Genomic DNA, 20,733 nt, shown 5'->3' on the forward strand with positions numbered 1-20,733 from the left:
GACATGAACCTCCCTATTTGCGGAGTAATGTCTGCATGCAGGTTCTGCAGAGCTTCATGTGTTGCAGAACCGCAGGGCAGAACGCGCTTTTTGTTTGTTTTTGCACCGTTACGATTCAACAGCTTTGATTTCCTAAATGACACGGCACAGCTCCTCATTTTCTGACGCCAGCTGTGGCTTCCTTGCGGTGGCAACAAATGTAACTCTCAAAAACTTTAAGAAGGAAACGTGGCATCACGTTTTGCCGTAGAGCAGTCTCACGACATTACGTGCCATTTAGCGCGTGAACTCCCGGCTTGCGTGCACCCTGCTACACGAGTAGACGTTAGGGGCTCTTTCAGCGCCCAAGCGTTCCCATTATATGGTGGCAAGCACTGCTTTCAAATATCGACTTTCATATAAGCGAACATAACGGCGACAGAACATTTTTCCACGCATTGGATTTCAACTGGCGCGCGTTCTCGTATCGGCGCAGCAGACGACGCGCGAGCGCATCGGACAGCAATAGCCGCGAACGACACATGCCTCTAAAATAGGCTGGTTGCCCAGAGCGACAAGTGCTTCAGGGTTCGCGTTTACAAAGGTCTTGCTTGTACTTGAAACAATGCGAATACAGTCGAAAGCTCAACCATTTAACAACTGCGTATACAGTCGCGCCCTGCGTTTCCGTGAGCGACGATGATCCTACTCCGGCGGCGGCGCGTGGCGGCGAAAAGCCGTACTAGAGCCGACAGCCGGTTCCCTTGGTTCTCCGCTCCATTTCCCAGGCACAGAAAAATAGAGGAGGCACTGTGCTAGCAGGCTCCTCCCATCCCCTCAGTGCAACTATTCCATCACTGAGCAGAGTGTGTTGCCCTAGTCTGGGTGGTTGCAAAATTCCGCCCATACTTATATGGTCGACCCTTTTCAGTCGTCATGGACCATCACGAACTTTGCTGGTTGTGCTCAGTGAAAGATCTTACTGGAACACTTGGTCGCTGGCCGTTATGCCTCCAAGAATATTTGTATTCTGTCATCTACAAACCTGGCCGTCTCCACAAGGACGCTGATTGCCTGTCTCGCTACCAGGTCGATGAGCCCTTCTCTGTGGCTGCCTTTGCTAACATCGCTGATGAGCAGTAACGGGACCTATCGCTGCGAGCACTCATCGACCATCTGCACTCTACACCTACCGACGCCTCAGTTCGCCGATATGTCTTCTAGGGTGGCATTCTGTATCAAAGGAACTTTCTCCCTGGCGGATCTGATCTTCTTCTTGTCGTGCCCAAACATCTATGACGGCCTGTGCTCTTTGAGCTTCATGACGCACCCACTGCAAGGCACCTTGGGGTAACTCGGACATATAACCGCGTCTGCCACTGCTTCTATTGGCCCAGTCTTGCTCACTCTGTCCAACACCATGTTGCTGCCTATGATTCCTGCCAGCGTCAGAATAACATCTCAGATGCTACCAGCCGGTCATCTCCAGCCAATCTCCATCCCTGTGGAACTGTTCTTTTGTGTTGGATTAGACCTTCTCATCCCCTTTTCCACGTCATCTTCTGGGAACAAATGGGTAGCCGTTGTAACTGATTATGCCACCCGATACACCATCACGCAGGCCCTCCCAACCAGCTGCGCCACTTACGTTGCAGATTTTCTCTCGCATGACATCGTGTTGCTTCATGGCATTCTGAAAGAGCTGCTGACTGACCGTGGTTGTAACTTGTCGAAAGTTATCGCCAACATTGTGCACTACTGCTCCACTCAACATTCATTCTCATACCATTCTCAAACCAATAGACTGACAGAGCAGTTACTAAACCGTACCTTCACAGATATGCTGTTCATGTAGGTTTCAAAGGACCACCATGACTAGGACATTGCCCTTCCTTATGTCACATTTGCGTACAATTCTTCTTGGCACGACACCGCTGGATTTTCTCCATTTTATCTATTGTACGGTCACGAACCCACCTTGCCCCTTCATATGGCACTTCCTCCTACTGCAACCTCAACAAGCGAGTATGCATGCAACGCCCTCGCCCTTACCGACGATGCTCGTCAGCTTTCACATACTCGACTGACGGCCTCGCAAACCAATCATAAGCAGCTGTACGATGCCCGCCATTGTGATGCACAGTTCTCGTCTGGTGCGCGCGTGCTCCTGTGGTTGCCCTCTTGTCACATTGTACTTTCAGAGAAGCTCCTTTCGCGATACACGGGGCCCTATTGTGTGCTGTGCCTGGTGACGCCAGTGACATACGAAACTGCTCCTGTCAGTTCGACCTCACCCTGTACTCTGGCATCCAGTGATGTCATGCACCTCAGTAGGCTCAAGGCCTACTACAATGCTTCCAAGCCAGGCCTTTAATTGCTCCAAGACTGCACTTTTGCCACCGGGGGTAGTGCTGCGGACCAGTATTTACAATGACGAAGAGACCAGTAGTGGGAAGACGGCGCAATTAGAGGCTAGCACGGGCTGTTGCCTCTTGGCCAAATGCGACACATTTGTTTGTAAATATATCTGCATATAGCTTCTTGTCTGCATCTTCCTACATAACAATACGAAAGCTTACTCGATAATTCTGGAAGAGCCCTTCTCATGACGAATGTTGATGTTAATGCAATTAGCGCTGAGGCAATGTGGTGACCGGCCAGATTGCCACCACCGAAAGCCGTCATGTATGAGGCGTGTACAAAGCCAGGTTCCTCTAATGTGCTTTCCTCTGGATATTCTGTGCCATCCAGTGGCGCCACCACAAAGTCCGTACGTGGCACGTGTCTGAAGACATGTGATAAGGCTTTGATTTTGAGAAATTTTCAAGGTTATTTTTTGTCATTGAAGAGCAGCATATACCCAGTGGCACATACCCAGTGACAAAAGTTGGTCTGACTGTTGGTTTCGAACCTGGTCGCCTCAGCCCACCATACCAGACTTACTTTTTGTACAGCTGTCTACTAATTTGCTATGGAAATTGATGCTTTGCCTTTTGGGTGAAACTGTCTTCTTTTATTTATCACAACTTTAGTGTATTTGGAGTAAATTGTTGTTTTTCTAAGTGAGAGAAAGTTTTATTTCTGTATGAAAGAATGAGTTGCACAGTACTGTAAAGGACTTTTTTTTCCTTTCTTTTGGTCCCGGAAACAGGTCCACGTTACAATCGAAGACGCATTAGAATCAAGTGAATATGGTATTTCGAGATACTTCAGAGTGATGCCACGAGGTTACCGACTGACTCGCCCTCCACAAGAACGTGCATGTTGAACCTAAAATGCTAAACAACGGCAGATGGTTTGGGGCAAAATGGTCACCCAGAATTGAATTAATTTCTAGCAAAGCTTTGTCCAGTGGCTATGCGGGTTTCGTTAACGAGATCTCGCAAGAGAGCATAAGTCTTCTGCCCAAATCAAATAAAGAAGGCAGACTTTTTTTTTTTTGCTGCTGCAATGTCACTGGCAATGAAGAAAGCTCCAAGGCATTCAATGTAGCAGGGCTACGCACCTCCGTCTCCTCCATTGAATGCTTTTAGATTGCCGAACATTGGCATGACAAAGTTCTATTGCATCGAATTCACTAGACAAATGACGAACTCATGTTTGTAGAAGTGGGTGTGGAAAGATGACGAGCTTGAAGAAACTTGAATGAGAAATTGAAATGCTTTTTCCCTTGTTGCCACTTGTTACGAGTGTAGCAAAGTAGTTCCGAGAGGCGAACCGTCACTGCTCCTAGTTTGCTCACTAGCCCCTGGTTTGGCACAGTTCTGCTAACGGATTAAGTCGCTCATGCTTGTTTTTGTTGGTTGCGTCAAAGTCGTTCCTGATGATGTGGTTTCTCATCCTCGTTTGACTCGCCGCCAAAACAAAAGACGGCCAATTTGCCCGTTGATCATCGTCAATGCATGACGTTGCCGGTGAGAAGAAAGCGCACTGCTATAGATTTGGAAACTAAGCGCTTCTAACCGGTGAGGCAATCATTGCTAACGTGCTTGTATCAGATAGCGACGGCAACAGTGATGGCCACAACAGGAATGACGATGCGGTAGGGCAGGCTGCCTCAACGTTGCCTTCACAGGAGGCCCTGCAGATAATTCAGTCCCTCCGGGGCTTCGTTTTCACGAGGGACTTTCCCCTGCACTACATGGAGAACCTGGTTGCTTTGGAAAAGGATGTGAGCAAGCTTTGCATAAACCAAGCAATGCTGATGGACATGGGGTTTTCTCGTGCAAGCCAGCGAAAAGTACAGGGCAACTTCCTTGTGCAAATCTTGCCCTAACATTTCTTCTGGACTTTTTAAACCTGGGAGGTTGCCAAGGCAACCTTCTCGTATTCTTTAGAAGGCCCCTTTTGGGGCCACCAAAGCGAATGCCTCGGCGGAGCTCACATGTCACCTGCGCTCCGTGACCTCTCTTTGCAGTTGTTATAGCAGTGCCATTCTTGAACGCCAACAGCCGTGGCTTGGTACATGCGATTGGAGCGTGCAAAAAGCACAGTTAAACAAGTCAACACAATCAGCAGCCTGATGGAGGAAGGTGGTGGGGAGGAGCACTGGCCTCCCTGCCATTATAGTTTTCTCACAACAGCTCTGCCATCCCCCTATCTTGACTCTTTTCGTGCAACCTCATTTTAAGAATTATCAGTTATAACAATTAAATTTTCATGGTACTTGAATATTGTTATAAGTGGGTGCGATTGTATTATTATGGCAAGTCCTTGATGCATGTGGAGGAATAATATTTGGCTTATGTGTTCATAGGAGCATTTCTTAGCATCTAGGCTGTCTTATTTTGTAATCATAAATAATGAGAGAGTACCACAAGGCCCTACCAAGTATGACGCCTCAAACCTGACCAATGAAGCCAGACACACAAATTTTTTTCTCGCGTAAGCCTCTCGTGAACATTTGGAAAAGACAAAGTACAGCAATCTTTCCAAAGCAATAATTATCAAGATTTTTAGACTCACCAACAACAGCAACGGTGAAAGCTTGCACAAGAGTCTGGAAAAAATAAAGCAATACTCAGCAATGCACACAAGCTCTCGCGCAGCAAAGCTGTGGGGAGGAGCGGCAAGGGGGGTGGGGGGAGCGGCTCTCGCTCGCTTGTTTAGACTATTCGCTTACATTGACTATCATCAGTGGTTACTGCAAAAGTTTTGATGAAAAACCATCAAATGGCCCATTGAGCAAAAAAGCCGGCATCTGTAGCAGTGAGAAGGCACCCAAATTCCCATTGGCTGCGATGCCTTGTCATGCGTGTTCCTTGACAGAGCAGAGCGGGCTAAATGGACCACCTGCTATCGCGGTCGCGTGCCAGGTGTTGCATGAGGGCAGAGGGCATTGTCGCGGCATCACGTCAGCAATGTGCCTCGACGGAGCAGGTACGGCGATGCGACGCCGCGGGGCAAGACAGGCTGTCGTCGGTGAGGCAGTCGTGTGACACGCGTATATGGGTGCAACCACCTCGCTCTTGGAAGCGAGTGTGCAGTCCTTATCTCTCTCTCTCTCACCCTCAATGGGCTTAGGTGCTGCGCGCGCCTGCTGGCCTTAGTGGCTGCTGCTGCTTCCTCGGTCTCTCATTGTGCAGGATGTTGGTGGCATGCAGCGTCCTTGATTTCGCAGCAATATCGTCTAAATGATTCCGGTCTAGAGCCACATGCTAACGTAGAAACAGCATGAAAAAAATAACCTGCACCAATTTAACCCTTTCGCTGTCACTGACGTACCGGTACGTCATCGCGCTTCCCCCCCCACGGTGTCACTGACGTACCGGTACGTTCTCTATCGTGCGTTCAAAATTTCGCGCCTGAGCGCAAAAACAGGCGCTCCTGGATTGGCCACGCCATCTGTTGACTCTTTCTACAAGTTCGTATATTCGCTCCAACCTGTGGTAACCCATGTATTGAAGAGTACGGTGCGACTGCCACTCCCCACTTTCTCTTTGCTGAGTGGCGCGGTGGCTCCGCGTTCGCTGGATCATGCGTAGCGCGCGTGTGGTTATGGGTTCAAGGGTTGTTCTGTAATCTCCGCTGGTTTGAAGATTTTTATTTTTCTTCTGTTGGTGTGCCTGCTACGGCGCGTCAAGTTCCGGCGCACGTGCCGTTGCCTCTCCAAAAAGGGTGACTCGATTGCTGCTTTCGCTCTCTCGCCGCACCCTCGCTTCCGACTTGCAGCAGTAAACGTAAAGCCCTTCGAACTTTGTTTAGCCTTTTTTCATCTCCCTCTGTCTTCTTGATCACGCAACGTCCCATTTCTCTCCGTTGCGCGGGCGACTGAAAGCGCATCCTCCCTGCGCGCGGTTACTTTCGGATGGCTCGGCGCGCGGGACCTTCGTCTGCTCATGGGAGCGGTGGCTGAATTCCGATTCAGAATACGAGCCGAGCTCGGATTCGGACTCGGACAAAGTCGCTTGAGACGAAGAGGGTTCCGCATCGTCAGATTCGGATGTTGAACAGATTTTATAGTCAGGCTGATGATGATGATGATGTTTACTAACAACAGCTGCAGAACACTGAAATGTGCATATTGCATTGACTATGTTATTTGTATACCAATCATAATCAAAAATAAATTGCTATGTTCATTCCCTGTTATGCTCGTTCCCTGAAACCAAGCCGACACTGGGGGTGCGTCATGGCCAGAAACGTCCGACAGCGAAAGGGTTAATCGCAGAACTCAAAAATACCCCAGTGCGAAACTCCAAAACGTGACTCACAGCGCAAAAGTACAAGGACTACTCAGCGGCGTTCAATTATACATTAATGCTTTTGCATTCACAACTCGCAAGAAGTGCTTGGGGTCCTTGGATTTTTTGTTAGCTTGATCAATTTACTACATTACTGTACACAGGCTACAGTTCAGAGTATCTGCGAATAAAGAAAATAGACATGCACTGCAATAGTTTGTTGCAGCTTAACAATGTGTGTGTTCAGTTGTGCTAGAAAGCAGCAGCACAGTGAAACTGGATGTCTGGCTTCTCAGGTGCTATGTATTTCGTAAAGCATTTTCCTTCCTCTGCAATGTACAGTACATGCAATAAAACTTCCCACACACAAAATTCTCTGAAATTCTCCCTGCAGCACGGCTATGCATTCGTTAGCAAATACTTCGTTTCCGTGCTTACCACGTGCCTGGAGCTCTTTGGACAGAACTAGCCCTTGCAGCAAGAAAACTCATTATTCAATCAAATCAACCAGGTTCAGTTCTACCCAAAACTTATTGATTGAAAACTGATAAATGCAGCACAGGCATTTTCGCAGCACTGCCTTGGAATGGCAACAGGAGACGTATTCTCAGACACTCACTATTGGAGATATCACTTTCAGTGTGTGCAGATTGGCTCTTGAGCAAAGCTGCTCAAATAATACAGCACACTGAGTACAACGTAAAAGTGATAGTATCGTGAAAAGTGATCATCTGACATTATGTCCCCAGGCTGACAGGGACTGGGCAAGACGAACTATCACAACACTCACACACATGACAGCCGTACAAAGTGTTTACTTTGACAAGCTACACATTAAAGGGATACTTAAAAAATATGCAAAAAAAAAATGAGGGAAGCATCGAAATTCGTCTCTGAAGATGTGACTGTTTGGAACACAGTGATTATTTCACATATTTTTTAACACATGGCTGTATTTTTGGAGGATTGTCAGCGCCCGGCAATTGTGTGCCAGCACGTGCAGGGCCGTGCACCGACCGTCATTATGTTATGTGTGATGGCTTGCAGCAGCAACAGCAGGCATTGTCGTAACAATGCGCTGAAGTTGTTTCAATATTGTTCGTGTTTAAGTTACTGAACACTACAGAAACAGGGCAGCGACTTGCACGTTGTGTCGACAATATTCACACGTGGATACAGGCAATCGACCACTGCGCAATAGGGAGCGTACTGTTGTGACTTTGGGGTGGAGGACGAGAGACGGAAGAAACAAAAAACTTTATATAATATTTACATATAGTGGATGATAGCATACATGTAGCTGTAAGAGCGCATCAGACCGGCTGGGCGGCTGGAGGCGACTCTCTGTCTTCACAATGGGCCGGTCCTCCCTTAAGTCTCTTTGGCGACTCCTCGTCGGCAGGAACCAGGCGGGGCGGGTGATGACGTCACCCGCGTTGAATTCTTGATTTGTCACAGAGATGGCTGGGTGTTTCTTGAAGTCCCCTCCTGCATCGAATTCTTGATTCGTTGCGGAGAAGTGGGAGCTCTCGTCGCCTCGATGATAGGCACGTAGTATGGCCACTCCTGTCGCCTCGATGATAAGCACGTGGTATGACACAACAGCACCCCCGCTGCCAGATAATACATCCACAAGTCAAACTGTTCGACACGGCTCGACGTATGCGATGTTCTGATTGAGTGATGTCCTTGATGGGGTTAAGGAAATGGCTTCACCGCCCTTTCATCCGCTGGTCTTTCCCTTACTTTGATCTGAGAAAACTCACGGAGTGACCGAAAATCAATGCCAACCACTTCAGCAAAAGTGAGCACCCTCCCAATGCTCTCCACAATGCCAGACCAATCTCCATGAAAACAAATGATCTAACCCCCTCTGTGGTCTCAACAGCACCATTACTGTTATTGTACTAAACACGAAACATGCATCCGGTAGAGAGCCCGGGATATAGACCTCTACAAATAGTGCTCTCAAAGAAGACAATTCAAAGAGAATAAACAGCTAAAGAATAGATTGAAAAGCAATTCCCAACAGTTATTCGGGCAGGCCAGACACAGCTGAGGTGATCAAGAAAGTTTATATTTTGCCCTGCCTCGCTCCGAGCAAAATCCTGTCACTTGGTTTGCAATGATAGCCCATTCGAGTGGCTGCAGTTGGCTCTCGAACGATCCGGAGGCTCCTTTTTAATCAGTGGCACTAACGTTACAATACCCTTCACATGATAATGTGTCGTAAGTGATTATCAATGAACTTCAATGTGAAGAGACAAAACTGAAGAGACAAAAGTATACATGAGAATGTAGCATTAAAACTTAACTTCTAGGATAAGCTCTCAGATAAGCACAGGCTGCAGCCTAAAAGGCTCTGCCAAGTCCGTCAGCATTAATATGCAGCTTCCAAAATGGTTCTGTGATAATGGGCACCAATTTCATTGGGGCCTTCCACTTGTCGTTGGATTTACCAACTTGCTGACATGTGTCGCATGATCGAACAAGTGGTTCAATCTCCTTCCAGCATCCTGGCCAATAGAAATCTTGTGCTAGCCTAGCTTTTGTCTTCTTGATACCAACGTGACCTGCCTAAGCATTCCCATGCATTAACTCTAAAAGCTGTGGTCGGTACTTTTCTGGGACAAGTAGTTGGTTGTATGTCCGACCCTTAGAATCCTGATATTTCTGGTACTTGAGACCTGACTTAGCGTAGAACAAGATGTTCTTTCGGGCCACTCCTTCATTCACATTAGCCTACAGCACAGTTAGGAAAGGTTCACTTTTCCGTGCCACAATAAGCACCTCAGTCAACCCTACTAAGCTGCTCCCAGCAAAAGGATGCGAGACTAAGCAGTGAACCTTCCACTTCAGCCCTAGACACCCCGTTTTCCTGAGTCTTGAAAGGCTCCTCACCCACTGTCACTGATCCAGTAAATGACCCGTCACAAGTCTGAGTCCTCTGCTTTTCATCAGCCGTATCATCGGCCTAGGCTACCGCTGCGAGGCCGATACATTGTCAGTTTCCTTGTTCGAAGATGAGCTTTCAAGTTTCTTTGAGAGGGCGCATGACCGCGATCCCATTAATGTCATGCAAGCAAAACTGGTAGAGAACGACCGGCCCTTCTTTTCTAAAAGCTGCTCCAATTTGTTCAAAAAAAAAAGATATGAAAAGTGTTCGGGTAAACTTGGACTCGCGGCTGCCTCCGTTTGTAACCTTCCAAAAGCGCCCTCGAGGGTTATCCTGGCAACTGGCAAGCACGCGCTGTGCTCTTCTGCAACTTGTCCGATCCAGGCGCATTCCCCTGTATAGTCTCCGGGAGAAACACAGGATGGATGAGTAACATCCATGGTGGCGGCGGAATTGCGAAGTGCCCTGCACATTTTCTCGTTTACCACAACATTCTGTATATATGGCTCGAGCAGCCTCAGATTTTCGTCTGACTGGCTAATGCTCACAAACGTGATTTGCTCCTTGCAATTTGAGGAAATACGGCCTTCCTTTTTGCAACAGAAGCAGATAATTGGTCGAATGTGAATGCGCACTCTACGTCTGCCTCAGCTTTAGCGGCCTCAGGCTACTGGGCTGTCTATGCTAGCCCCTCCCTCACCACTTCAGCCTTGGTCAATACTCCTTTACTGAACTCGTCGCTCGTAGATGATTTCTTATTCAGCAAAACTGGGTTGTCAGGGGAAAACCGCTTTACAGAAGAGTCCTTTTTTTCTGGCCTATCTTCCTGAATCAGTTTATCTTGAAAGTTTCGGCACGTGCAATATTCCTCCGAAAGCTGCACTGCTTTCTCTAGGTCTACCTCTGGGAGCCTCTCCTGCAGCCAAAGTCTAACTTCCTCTGGAAGAACTCTGTAAAACTGCTCCAGTGCTATGCATTCAAGCACCTTGTCGTGGTTGCCATACACTTCTGCACTTTCGAGCCACTCTTTTAAGTTAGACATTAACTCATACGAGAACTCAGTGTGCAACTCACTGCCCCTTTTTGCCTGTCTAAACCGCTGTCAAAATGCCTCGATGGAGAGGTGGTATTTGCGAAGAAGCACGGCTTTTACCTTTCCATAGTTCTCATAGTCTACTTTAGACAAGCGTGCGAGAACTTCCGCGGCCTTTCCTGGGACAACTGAAAGAAGTTTTTGAGACCAAAGGCTTTCGTCCAGCCCTATCTTTTCACATGTACGTTCTAAATTCACGGGAAAAAGTGTGATATCGTCGCCTATCCTGTACGGTAGCACCAGGTCCTGTATTCTAAGTTTAGGCGTATCGTCTCCAACGTAAAGGTGACTGAACATGCCGAGCTGATTTGAGTTAGCTCTATTTCCAGTTCTCTCATTTTAAGAGCATGATCTCGCTCTTGGCGCCTATTCTTTTCTTCTGCCTTCTCGTGCCTTTTCTGCTCCTCTTCGCGCATTTTTTTCTCGCTTCTCCTCTCAAGGATTTCTCCCCAAACCTCTTTGACTTTCTCCTCCGTTGCCTCTTCTGCCCTCATAGCGTCCAGAATGGCTTTCTTTCACCTTTCTGTGGCGATCGAAATGCCCATCTCCTGACAAACATCAAGAAGGTCCTGTACCCTGAGTTTCTCCATCGCGATCTGACGGCTCGTCTCATGTTTTGCCTCTAAATTAGCTTTGCTTCCGAAGCTGGAAATCTATGCAAGGCCTGAAGAGAACTAAGACAAAACCACTACAACCCTTTCAGAACACTTGAGCAATTGTCCTTAGCATTTACATGTGCGACAAAGGTCTCGTGACTCGAAAGGTAAACGGCGGGCACTCAGCCATCCAACATAGCTCACGCCGGTCGTGGCTGTGGTTGAGCAGTGTAGCGGGCATTACCTGGCTTCGAATCCCACAGCTTGCCATCCACTGTTGTGACTTCAGGGTGGAGGACGAGAGACGGACTCTTTCGATGGACGAAGAAGAAACAAAAAACTTCATGCGATATTTACAGACAGTGGATGATAGTGCACATATAGTTGTAAGAGTGCATCAGACCGACCGGGTGGCTGGAGGTGACTCTCTGTCTTCACAATGCGCCAGTCCTCCCTTAAGTCCCTTTGGCAACTCCTCGTCGGCAGGTATCAGGAGGGGTGGGTGATGACATCATCCATGTCGAATTCTTAATTCGTCATGGAGAAGTGGGAGCTCTTGTCGCCTTGATGATAGGCACGTAGTATGGCATAACAGTATGCACAGAACGCCTGCAGCGTCCATTTGGCATCTGAGCCAGTTGACTTTCTACTTGCACTAGCGTTGTGTGTCCACTGTGGGCACTATATGAAGCTCTCCCATAGCACTAGGCAAAAGTTTCATGACCATATGAAAAGTATTGAAGGAACCCGCTACTATGATGCCACACCGCCCTTTTGCTGACATGCCACAGCTGCAGCAAAGCATTTCTCGTCTGATAGTCACTGTTCTCAAAGTGTTCGAAGCACAGAAAGTCGCACTTTGATTGTACCCATGTTGGCTGCGATGGGCGTGCAGTGCTAATCCATATCCTTCGAAGCTTCGGCTCTGCCGAAACGGTATGACGTGGATTGTCTCACCTGACGATACTTTTCTGACACCTTTGCGCACAGCAGCGTAGAGGCATTCTCCTGCATTGTGCCAGATGCTTCACTGATCACATTACAGAGCAGCACACAACAAAAACAGTGACTTTAAAGACTTGGGCACAAGCTCCACTTGCAAAAGCAAGCATGCGGCCACAAGCAACTGCTCGGTCAAAACGTCGTTCACTGCCAATCGGCACCATCCATGCAAGTGGAGAGACACAGGTGATGGCTCGCACGCCAGTATCCAGCACAGACTTCACAGAAATGCCACTTTCTCTAGTTCACGGTGCTGCTGCCAGACGCGATATTTTGCGAAAAATGCTTTAAATTTGTTATTTTCTGCTAGTTTCTGCCTGAAAACAAGGTTGTGTGAGCCAGTTTCAGCACTCGAGCTTTCATTTAGGCTCAAAATCTTGGCGGCAAAACTTTTATACAGTATCCCTGTAAGATAAACTTATGGGGTTTACCATCCCAAAGCTGCACAGTGCGCTACGAGGAATGCCTAAGCGAAGGGCTCTAGATTAACTTTGACTACCTGGGGTTATTTAACCTTCCCCCAAAGCACTGCACATGGGCATTTCTGAATTGTGCCACCATTGAAATGTGACTGTGGTGGATGGAGATCATACACGTAACTTCAACAAGCCGTACCTACACACAAATCATTGTTTTACGCACCCCACGTGTCATTCATTTGAAAGAAAGATTTCGTTGAAATTTGTATGCCTTTTCTTCATAGAGTTGGTGATGCTCTCCCATTCTAAAACATCAGGCTGACAGAACACTACGTTTAGCAGATTGGCTTCCTCAACATTAAGAGCGTGGTCACCACATCAAGTGAACTTATATTGCAGCATATGTGCACTTCACAACCGTTCAATCATGACAGTGAAACAGTTTCAATGAACCATGACACTAGCATTAGTACAGCCTTATTAGCAGTACCTTAAGAGTGAACAGTACTAATCACAAAGATCATGCCCTAATCCACCGTGTCTTAGATAAATTCTACTAGTTGATCTGGAGCACGTTCTGAATTGAAGTGACACTCCACTGATTGTGTTGGAACAACTTACTTCATAGCTGACCACTTTTGCTCTGCCGTCAGAGTCGATTCAACCATGAATTCGAATCCATAATGCATCACTTCCTCCTGCTAAAGTCATGAACGTGTCTGCTTTTAACACACAGGTGTACATAAATGTACCATCTTGCATTATCACTGCATTTCCAGCAAATATGGGAATCAAATAAGCATTTCATGGATAACAAATGACTTAAGTAAAAGCAGCCCAATCCCCCTGAATATTTGTAAGAGCATAACCTCAAGGAAAACCAAAGCTCTTTCCAGCATTGGCTAAACATGTCAATTTAGGAACAACTCAGCACGGAGCAATTTGTTTACTGTAGGCAGGCCTGGATTTAAGAAAATCAAGTGCTCACTCTAGGACTCGGGCAACTGCTCAGAGTCGACCAGTGGACTTCACCGTAAAGGTGAGCAAATAAGTTGAGCATCAGGCCTCGACAAAACTTACAAAGCCCATCAGGAGAAAGTAGTTTGTGGGTGTCTCCCGCCTCTTCACCATCAGAGCCAAGAGGAGGGCCATGGACATGAAGAATGCCCCCACCACCATCCAGTGGCTGCAAAAAAAGAAAAAAAAAAACAGTTTATGAGGTGCAACATCTCAAAGCAATGCCCATGCTGAGAGGGACCCATGTAGCAAGGGGCTCCCGATTAATTCTGACCACCTGGGGTTCCTTTACAAGCATACTTAAGCACACAAGCGCTTTTGCATTCCACCACATCAGAATGCAGTTGTTGAGGCAAGGAATCGAACCAGGGACTTTATGCTCTGCAGTGGAACACCATATTCACTGAGACACCACAGCAGGTAAAGGAAGGAAAACATCAGACGGTGTGTAAGCTGAGATAATGGCACTGTAGTAGCATGAAAATCTCGGCACACTACATCGCTCCTGACTGAAGGTAGTGCTGTCATCATGTGATAGCAGCATTGCAATAATGGCACTGTAGTAGCATGAAATCTCGGCACACTACATCGCTCCTGACTGAAGGTAGTCCTGCCATCATGTGATAGCAGCATTGCATAATTCGTGTTTTTTGGGCAGCATGTTGAACTTAGAAAGCAAACAGAAAGCAGAACATATCTAAATATTTAAAACCAGGCCTTTTGCATCTGGCTGAGTAAGACAGCCACAAATGTTTGTAGTCATGCAATGTGGAGCGTTATTGCTAAATGTTGGGCAACTCCTTTAACTCCCACAAGGCTCAGACACCATCCCACACAGAAGGAAATTAAAACAAGTTCAACACCTTTATTTTCAGCTATGGAGAGTACATACATAACAAGAAAACAAAGAAAAGGACCCCTCATTAGGCTTGAGCAGTGAAAACGAACAAGCACGCTGCGTATAAGACACAGTGTGACCGTGCCTACCAAGTATCAAACGTCTGTGTGGCACAAAAATGGTTGTTTCAAGCAGAAAGCCGTGCGCTCTTCCTTTTGAAGGAGCCATGCTTCAAGCAAGAGAGTCAAGGTCCCATTCACAAATGCCTCTACGCAAGACGTACTGCTTGCAATGTCGCCGACCATGACTTGTGACTTCCGTTAATCATCCAATGCAAAATGCACAATGCTTCCACTCAGAATGTGCCACACAGCAAAACAGAAATAGGAGAAAATAACATTTCTCGAGGTAATCTCCCTTAACACTAACACACTTATACTAGCGTTTCAGCAGGACATGGATGCCAGTAGCACAGAAAGATTTCGCCAGCCATTAACAGACAGCCTGCTTCACATCACCGTCACTTCCAAAGTGCTGGCCTCCCGGGAACATTTTTGGTAGTTCAGACTAGTTCAAACAAATGACAGTCACTTGGAGTGAGCTTAGAAATATATGGTGGATGCAGAAGTTCCTCCTGACTGAGACCCCACAAAGTGCACATTGTGCAGTGCACTGCGTGTTGGCACGCGTCTTGGTTAACGAAAACAACCATAGTAATCAACAAGCCAGGTTGCTTTTTCCTGGGTGCCCTGTGCACGCATAGGAAAAGCTCACAAAAGTAGTGCCTTTTCATGGTCACATCACAGGGGAGGCAATCAACATAAGTTATGCTGTGTTCAGCTAAGAAAAATCTGTGCCATGAGTTTCACTGCCTATTCACTGCCTTGTGGCATGTTCTACCAATAGCAGCACCACCGAACTATTGTGGTGCTGCTTAGCATCTTGTCACTATGTTGACTTTAAAGTCTAGCGTGAATTTCAGTTGGTTTTCAGCCTTTGTTCACGAGAAACTTCATTATGATGTGTTGTTCTACAAGTGAATTCATGGGCTACTCCATCATCTTAACACGTCCCTTCTGGTGCAAAGCGACACCAGCACACCATGGCACAATAGCCGACAAATGTCTCATAACAGCACAGCAAACTGATGGTGCTAGTGTGAATGCATATGTGCATACAATGAAAAATTCGGGTTTGACTTGAGCAACCATTGTAACTTTTTTCTAAATCCCAAGACAACACAGGGCTGTAAGTGACACCATTGTGGATGGTTCCATTTGGATACCTTGGACTCTTTAAGGGGACACTAAAGAGAAAAATGATTTCTTCTGCATCAATAAATTACCATTATACAATATCAAAAGCACCACTCTTACCATGACAAGACACTTGGTTAGTCAGAAAAAGTGCAACAACAAAAGATGGGTGTCGAATTCTCTTTGAAGTTCCCGCACCAGTTCACTATGACGTTATGAATTTCAACAGCATCTTCTAGGGCCCAGTTAGTTTTTTGGTGCTAAAAATAAACTATATTGTCGCCTAAAGGAGCGAAAGATTGAACATGGCGCATTTCGGGAACTTTTGCTGAGCCAAAAACCTAAATGCAAAAAGATGCTTTGGTGTCCGTGACACATCGCAGTAACGCACAGGCATTGGAGATTCAGCGCCTAATTCAAAAGCTGAAAGTTTGATATACATTTTCCTTTCTAATGAGCAGTGGGTGTGGGATGAGTTTGGGGTGGTGGTGCTTTCATGCGGCGGCACGCCAAACGCAATGGCATGTGATGGCCATACTGGGTGCAGCAGGCGCACGCTTCCAGATACATTGGTTGAATGTTTTCCGTCATTTCTTCAGTTTTGCGTTGCCGCAATGCAAGGTGAAACCAAATTTGAACAAACATGTTGCGATTTTGGCTGGACAAACAGTTACTGGAACGTAACCGAAGCTGGTGAGGCCATTCAGTTCAATTGGCTTTTATCGCGGCCTCACCAGATGGAACGGTGGAAAGCCTAGATATGCACGGTTTGTGGGTAACTGTACACACTAGTGCCCAGCAATTAAAATGCGGTAGTTGGAGCGCATGGCCACCGCTGACTTTTGCGCAGACTGTGGCGCGGGAGACACCGAGCTGACGCATCGTGGTATACGATGAAATTGAGAGCATTTGTGACGCATTCTGATGCATTCCACATTTGTTCCGATACCATGTCTGACGGTGACAACCAGTCTGCTCCTGGCCTGACCAGCTGTGCCAACGACATCATGGGCTTTATTTTCCATGATGTACTTGAACATCACAGTGCCCCTTGTGAGCTCATCACCGATCATGGCAGCTGTTTTCTTTCAGAAGTTGTGCACTAACTTCTGTGCTTGTGCTTGACTTGCGATAAATTCACGACAGCGTATCCTCCCAATCTAACAGACTTACAGAGCGTCTGAACCATACCGCTGACAGTCATGCTTTCCATGTATGTGTGTGACAGCCATAGGGAATGGAGCATCGCAACACCTTTCATTACATTCGCATACAACTCTTTGCGACATGACACTGCCGGTTACTCTCCTTTTTTACCTTTTGTTTGGACGTGACCCTTCTGGTAAGTATTGTGCACACATGTGATGCCTTTGCCCGTAATTGTCTGTCCGCATCTTTCGTTGCTCAAATGACCAGTTACACCCGTAACCACAGGGATGTGCATTTATGGCATGGGTGTGTGGTCTCGCTTTGTACATTTTTTCATCGTATTGGACTCTCCAACTCCTCTCGCACTATCACAGCTCATACCGTATCTTGCATCAAGTCACCAACATGACATATGAGGTATCCTCTGTGGCTTCCATGTTGTTATCTGTGGGACCAACGGCTCAAATCGTTCATGTTTTCTGTCTCAAGCTGTGCTACGCTACTGCTTGCTCTTCGTCATAGACGGTGCTTTTGCCACCAGGTGTTGGGTGACAAGTGCTTTGCACATTGACAAGCATGACGACGGTGGTTATAGCTGACGCTCTGCTAATGCTGACCTCAGAGGCAGGGCTGTGCCATCTTGCCAGTTTGTGCTACGAAATATAATGGCCCACCCTTGACGTGAGCACCTAATAGTGTCAATGATTCTTCGAATTTTGCAGTAAAATGGGTCTCATGTGGAGCATACTCCAGTGGATCATACTTTGTCTGAATTTATCGTAAAGAATCAACTAAATGCTCCCTTTAAATGTAAACCGGCCATACTACATGTGCTCAATATGTCCTGTATAAGTGGTGTGTGAAGGTGCAACAGATGCACACAGTTAGGTACACAGTTGCTCAAAGTTGTGTGCGGATATTATTTTTCTTTGCTTTTCTTTCATCATCATTTTTCCTGCCGCATGGCCTTCCTATGCTCTCATTAAACCCATTGCTTACGGATCACATCAGCTGATGCAGGATTCTTTAAAATTGAGATTAGCCTACTATAGTGGATATACAGAGGCTCCGCAATGGGCGAGAATGGGAATAACCAGCAAACAAAGTGTACCTACTTCTGGCTAATGTAGAGCTTGACAGCTGGCGTGAACATTCCGAAGGCTGCAATCACCGTGGTAGCCAGCAGTTGAATGCTGAGGATGCCGTAAACCTTGCGCAGGAAACCTGGGGCGACATTCAGAAACCAGCGAAACCAAAATAATCGCAGCGTCAATCTAGAACAATTCGAAAACGAAAGGATGTTAACATAAGGGTTCTTTCTAGAACACAGGCGCGAACGCACGAAGAAGCGACCCAGCCCACTTTCATGCATTAAACGCGTCACTTACCGAGTCGAACGTAGACGTTTGCTTTCGACACGTTGTTATTGTAGCAAAAATCATCTAAGATTGAGGACTGGCCCGCTCTGTCGTCCATACTTATTTTTACGTCGGCCATGGTAGCGGACTACACACTCCTCTTGCTCGCTCTATGGCCTGAACGCAAGCAGCACAGTTTCACTTCTCAGATACGAAACACAGCAGCAGTAGTGCAGGGGGGTCCTTACGACTTGACAACGCAATAACAGCAGAGACGACACGCGCAGTGATGTTCGGTACGTTGCTAATGCAGCCTTGCTGCCTAAGCACTACGCACCACTAACTGCTGCTGCTGCCCAGACGAAACCAACAGAACGAACGAGCGCGAGCCAGTTCAGAAGGGTATTCGCCCTGTACGTGTACTCATTACTCTATGCAGCTCGATGCTAAGTGTTAAGCATGTCGGCCGTAAGCCAGTTGTAGCCTAATGGGCAACTGGCTTGAGCCACTTCTGTTTCTGCCGCTTTCACGCATGAAGCGTTCATTCATGGTTGTAGAAAATAATATATTTCTTCCCTTCATGCTTTCATAGCTTTCTTTTGCACTGTTTACATTGTCTGACATCGCAGATGTGTATAGCGATTGCGGCTCAGTCTGCTCGTCGAAACACACAGCCAATAAAACATTCGCAATGACATATGTTTGCAGAGTTATTTATATTTTATCCTGCTGCCTTCCTGATACATCAATCACTTATTCAAGTTCATCTCGTGCTGCACTTTAAATGACGTAAAGATGAACATTGCAACTGGGACAATAAAAGATTACGACAAACCCCTTCCTAATTATGACCGCTGTCGACGTTAATGGGACCATATTAAAGCAATGAAGGAACGCTAAACGCGCCGCTCCGCTGCCGTTCGCCATAGAATTCGCCGAGCGCACTGCTGCAGAGAAGCATGAAAGAAGCCAACCCACGTGTTTTGAGCTCCTTGTCAAATTGCACTCCAATATGATTCTGATAGAGCGCATGTCAAATTGCATTCCAATATATGCCACACGTGCATGTCATTGATATGCCATAACATGCCATAACTCTTTTAAACAATCAATGTAAACAAGAACGTCGAAGGAGAGCAGGGTCGTTCTGACAACGCCGGTGGTGTATCAAATGGGTTGATCATTTTTAATTTTTATGGAATTAAAAAAAAAAAAAACGTGTGTTTCAGATAACATAATTCTAGTCCTTGAGGTGGGTTATTTAGAGAGCGGGACATGGGTAGCACGAGAAATAGAAACACATATTCAACTAATTCAAAAGAATGGACTAATTAACTTCATAAGTAGTTACTTTACGGCACATATGTGCATGGGGTCATCCTGCAGATTAATTTCAAGTAGATATGTCTTTCAAGTTCACCGGCTACAATTCGTAAGTTGCAATTTGTGCCGCAAAGTTACTGATTAAATTAATTAAGAAGTTAATTAGTGAATTTTGGTTACTTAATTGATTATGTTTCGGTTTTTCGTGCTAGTAATGTCCACCTAATCCAGCTCAAGGACAAGAATTATGCTATCTGCCCCAGATGATTGTTAAAAATTCCGTAAAACTTAAGAATGATCACCCGAGTGATCATTCTCAAGTGCGTGAAGTATCTTGATAATGTGCATTAAAATATAGAGTGCACATGTCAACCATTATTTCCTCCATAATATCAACAACGTTGGTTTCTTTCAACCCTCTGTGCATGGCCTCTGAGATTTACAAATACTCGATGCCCGTACGCGCGGCGCAATCTCAGAGGCCGTAAAATAAGCCGTTGTTGCGAGTGGCGGCGTCCATGTAGCTTCCTGCGTCTGCTACCTTCATCGGTCCAGGTCAGTCAGCTTCGGCTTCACTTTGCGGTGTTGACGCATTTGCTGATTTGCACGCACGCAAGCAACGCAATCATGGCTGTCGGTCTCGCTATCCGCGCCTTCCTCGTCGCCTTCTTCGTCGCGGTTTGCGGCGTGTCCACGGCACAGGCATCCGGACTGGACACCGGAGATGCGCTTGCTCTCATCTTGGGCATCGTGATCACCATCTTCGGCACCTGTGCCTGTCTAGGGATCTACGCGAGGAAGCGTAACGGACTATGAGATAAGCCGCACCGCCCACCCTGTTTTGCGTTTGCCGATGCTGTGCGGAAAGCCAGCGAAGCAGTTGCGCCTTCACTCAAGGAAGACATGGCGACGGTTGGATTCCGAAAACGCGGTTGTTATTCACAGATCACCTCTGATGCACTCAACGATTGTTTGTTTGTTCACGTCAGCGGGGGATAGCCAGCACGGCGGCACGTCAGCACTCCGCATGTATGCACGCACTGCTGCAGGATCACCAAGTGCTTTTAGTTGCGCGTGTCGAGAACAGAGGTGTAATGTTGGCCCCTGGTGTAGTATATATATTG

The 20,733-nt window shown here is 46.8% G+C and overlaps 1 protein-coding gene across 1 annotated transcript in view; it reads right to left on the reverse strand.

The window, feature by feature from the left end:
- The window catches only part of LOC126529616 (protein lifeguard 4-like), a 41,154-nt gene extending 22,459 nt beyond the window's left edge, over positions 1 to 18,695 (reverse strand). Inside the window, exons 1-4 of the mRNA XM_050177133.3 lie at positions 18,317 to 18,695; positions 18,044 to 18,152; positions 13,749 to 13,854; positions 4,945 to 4,978 (exon numbers count right to left, since the gene is read on the reverse strand). Of these exons, the coding sequence (XP_050033090.1) occupies positions 4,945 to 4,978; positions 13,749 to 13,854; positions 18,044 to 18,152; positions 18,317 to 18,425 (358 nt within the window). The 5' untranslated portion in view covers positions 18,426 to 18,695. The remainder of the gene's footprint in view (positions 1 to 4,944; positions 4,979 to 13,748; positions 13,855 to 18,043; positions 18,153 to 18,316) is intronic.
- Between the last annotated feature and the right edge of the window lie 2,038 nt (positions 18,696 to 20,733).

This window comes from Dermacentor andersoni, chromosome 9 (assembly GCF_023375885.2).
Source record: "Dermacentor andersoni chromosome 9, qqDerAnde1_hic_scaffold, whole genome shotgun sequence".
NCBI lineage: Eukaryota > Metazoa > Arthropoda > Arachnida > Ixodida > Ixodidae > Dermacentor > Dermacentor andersoni.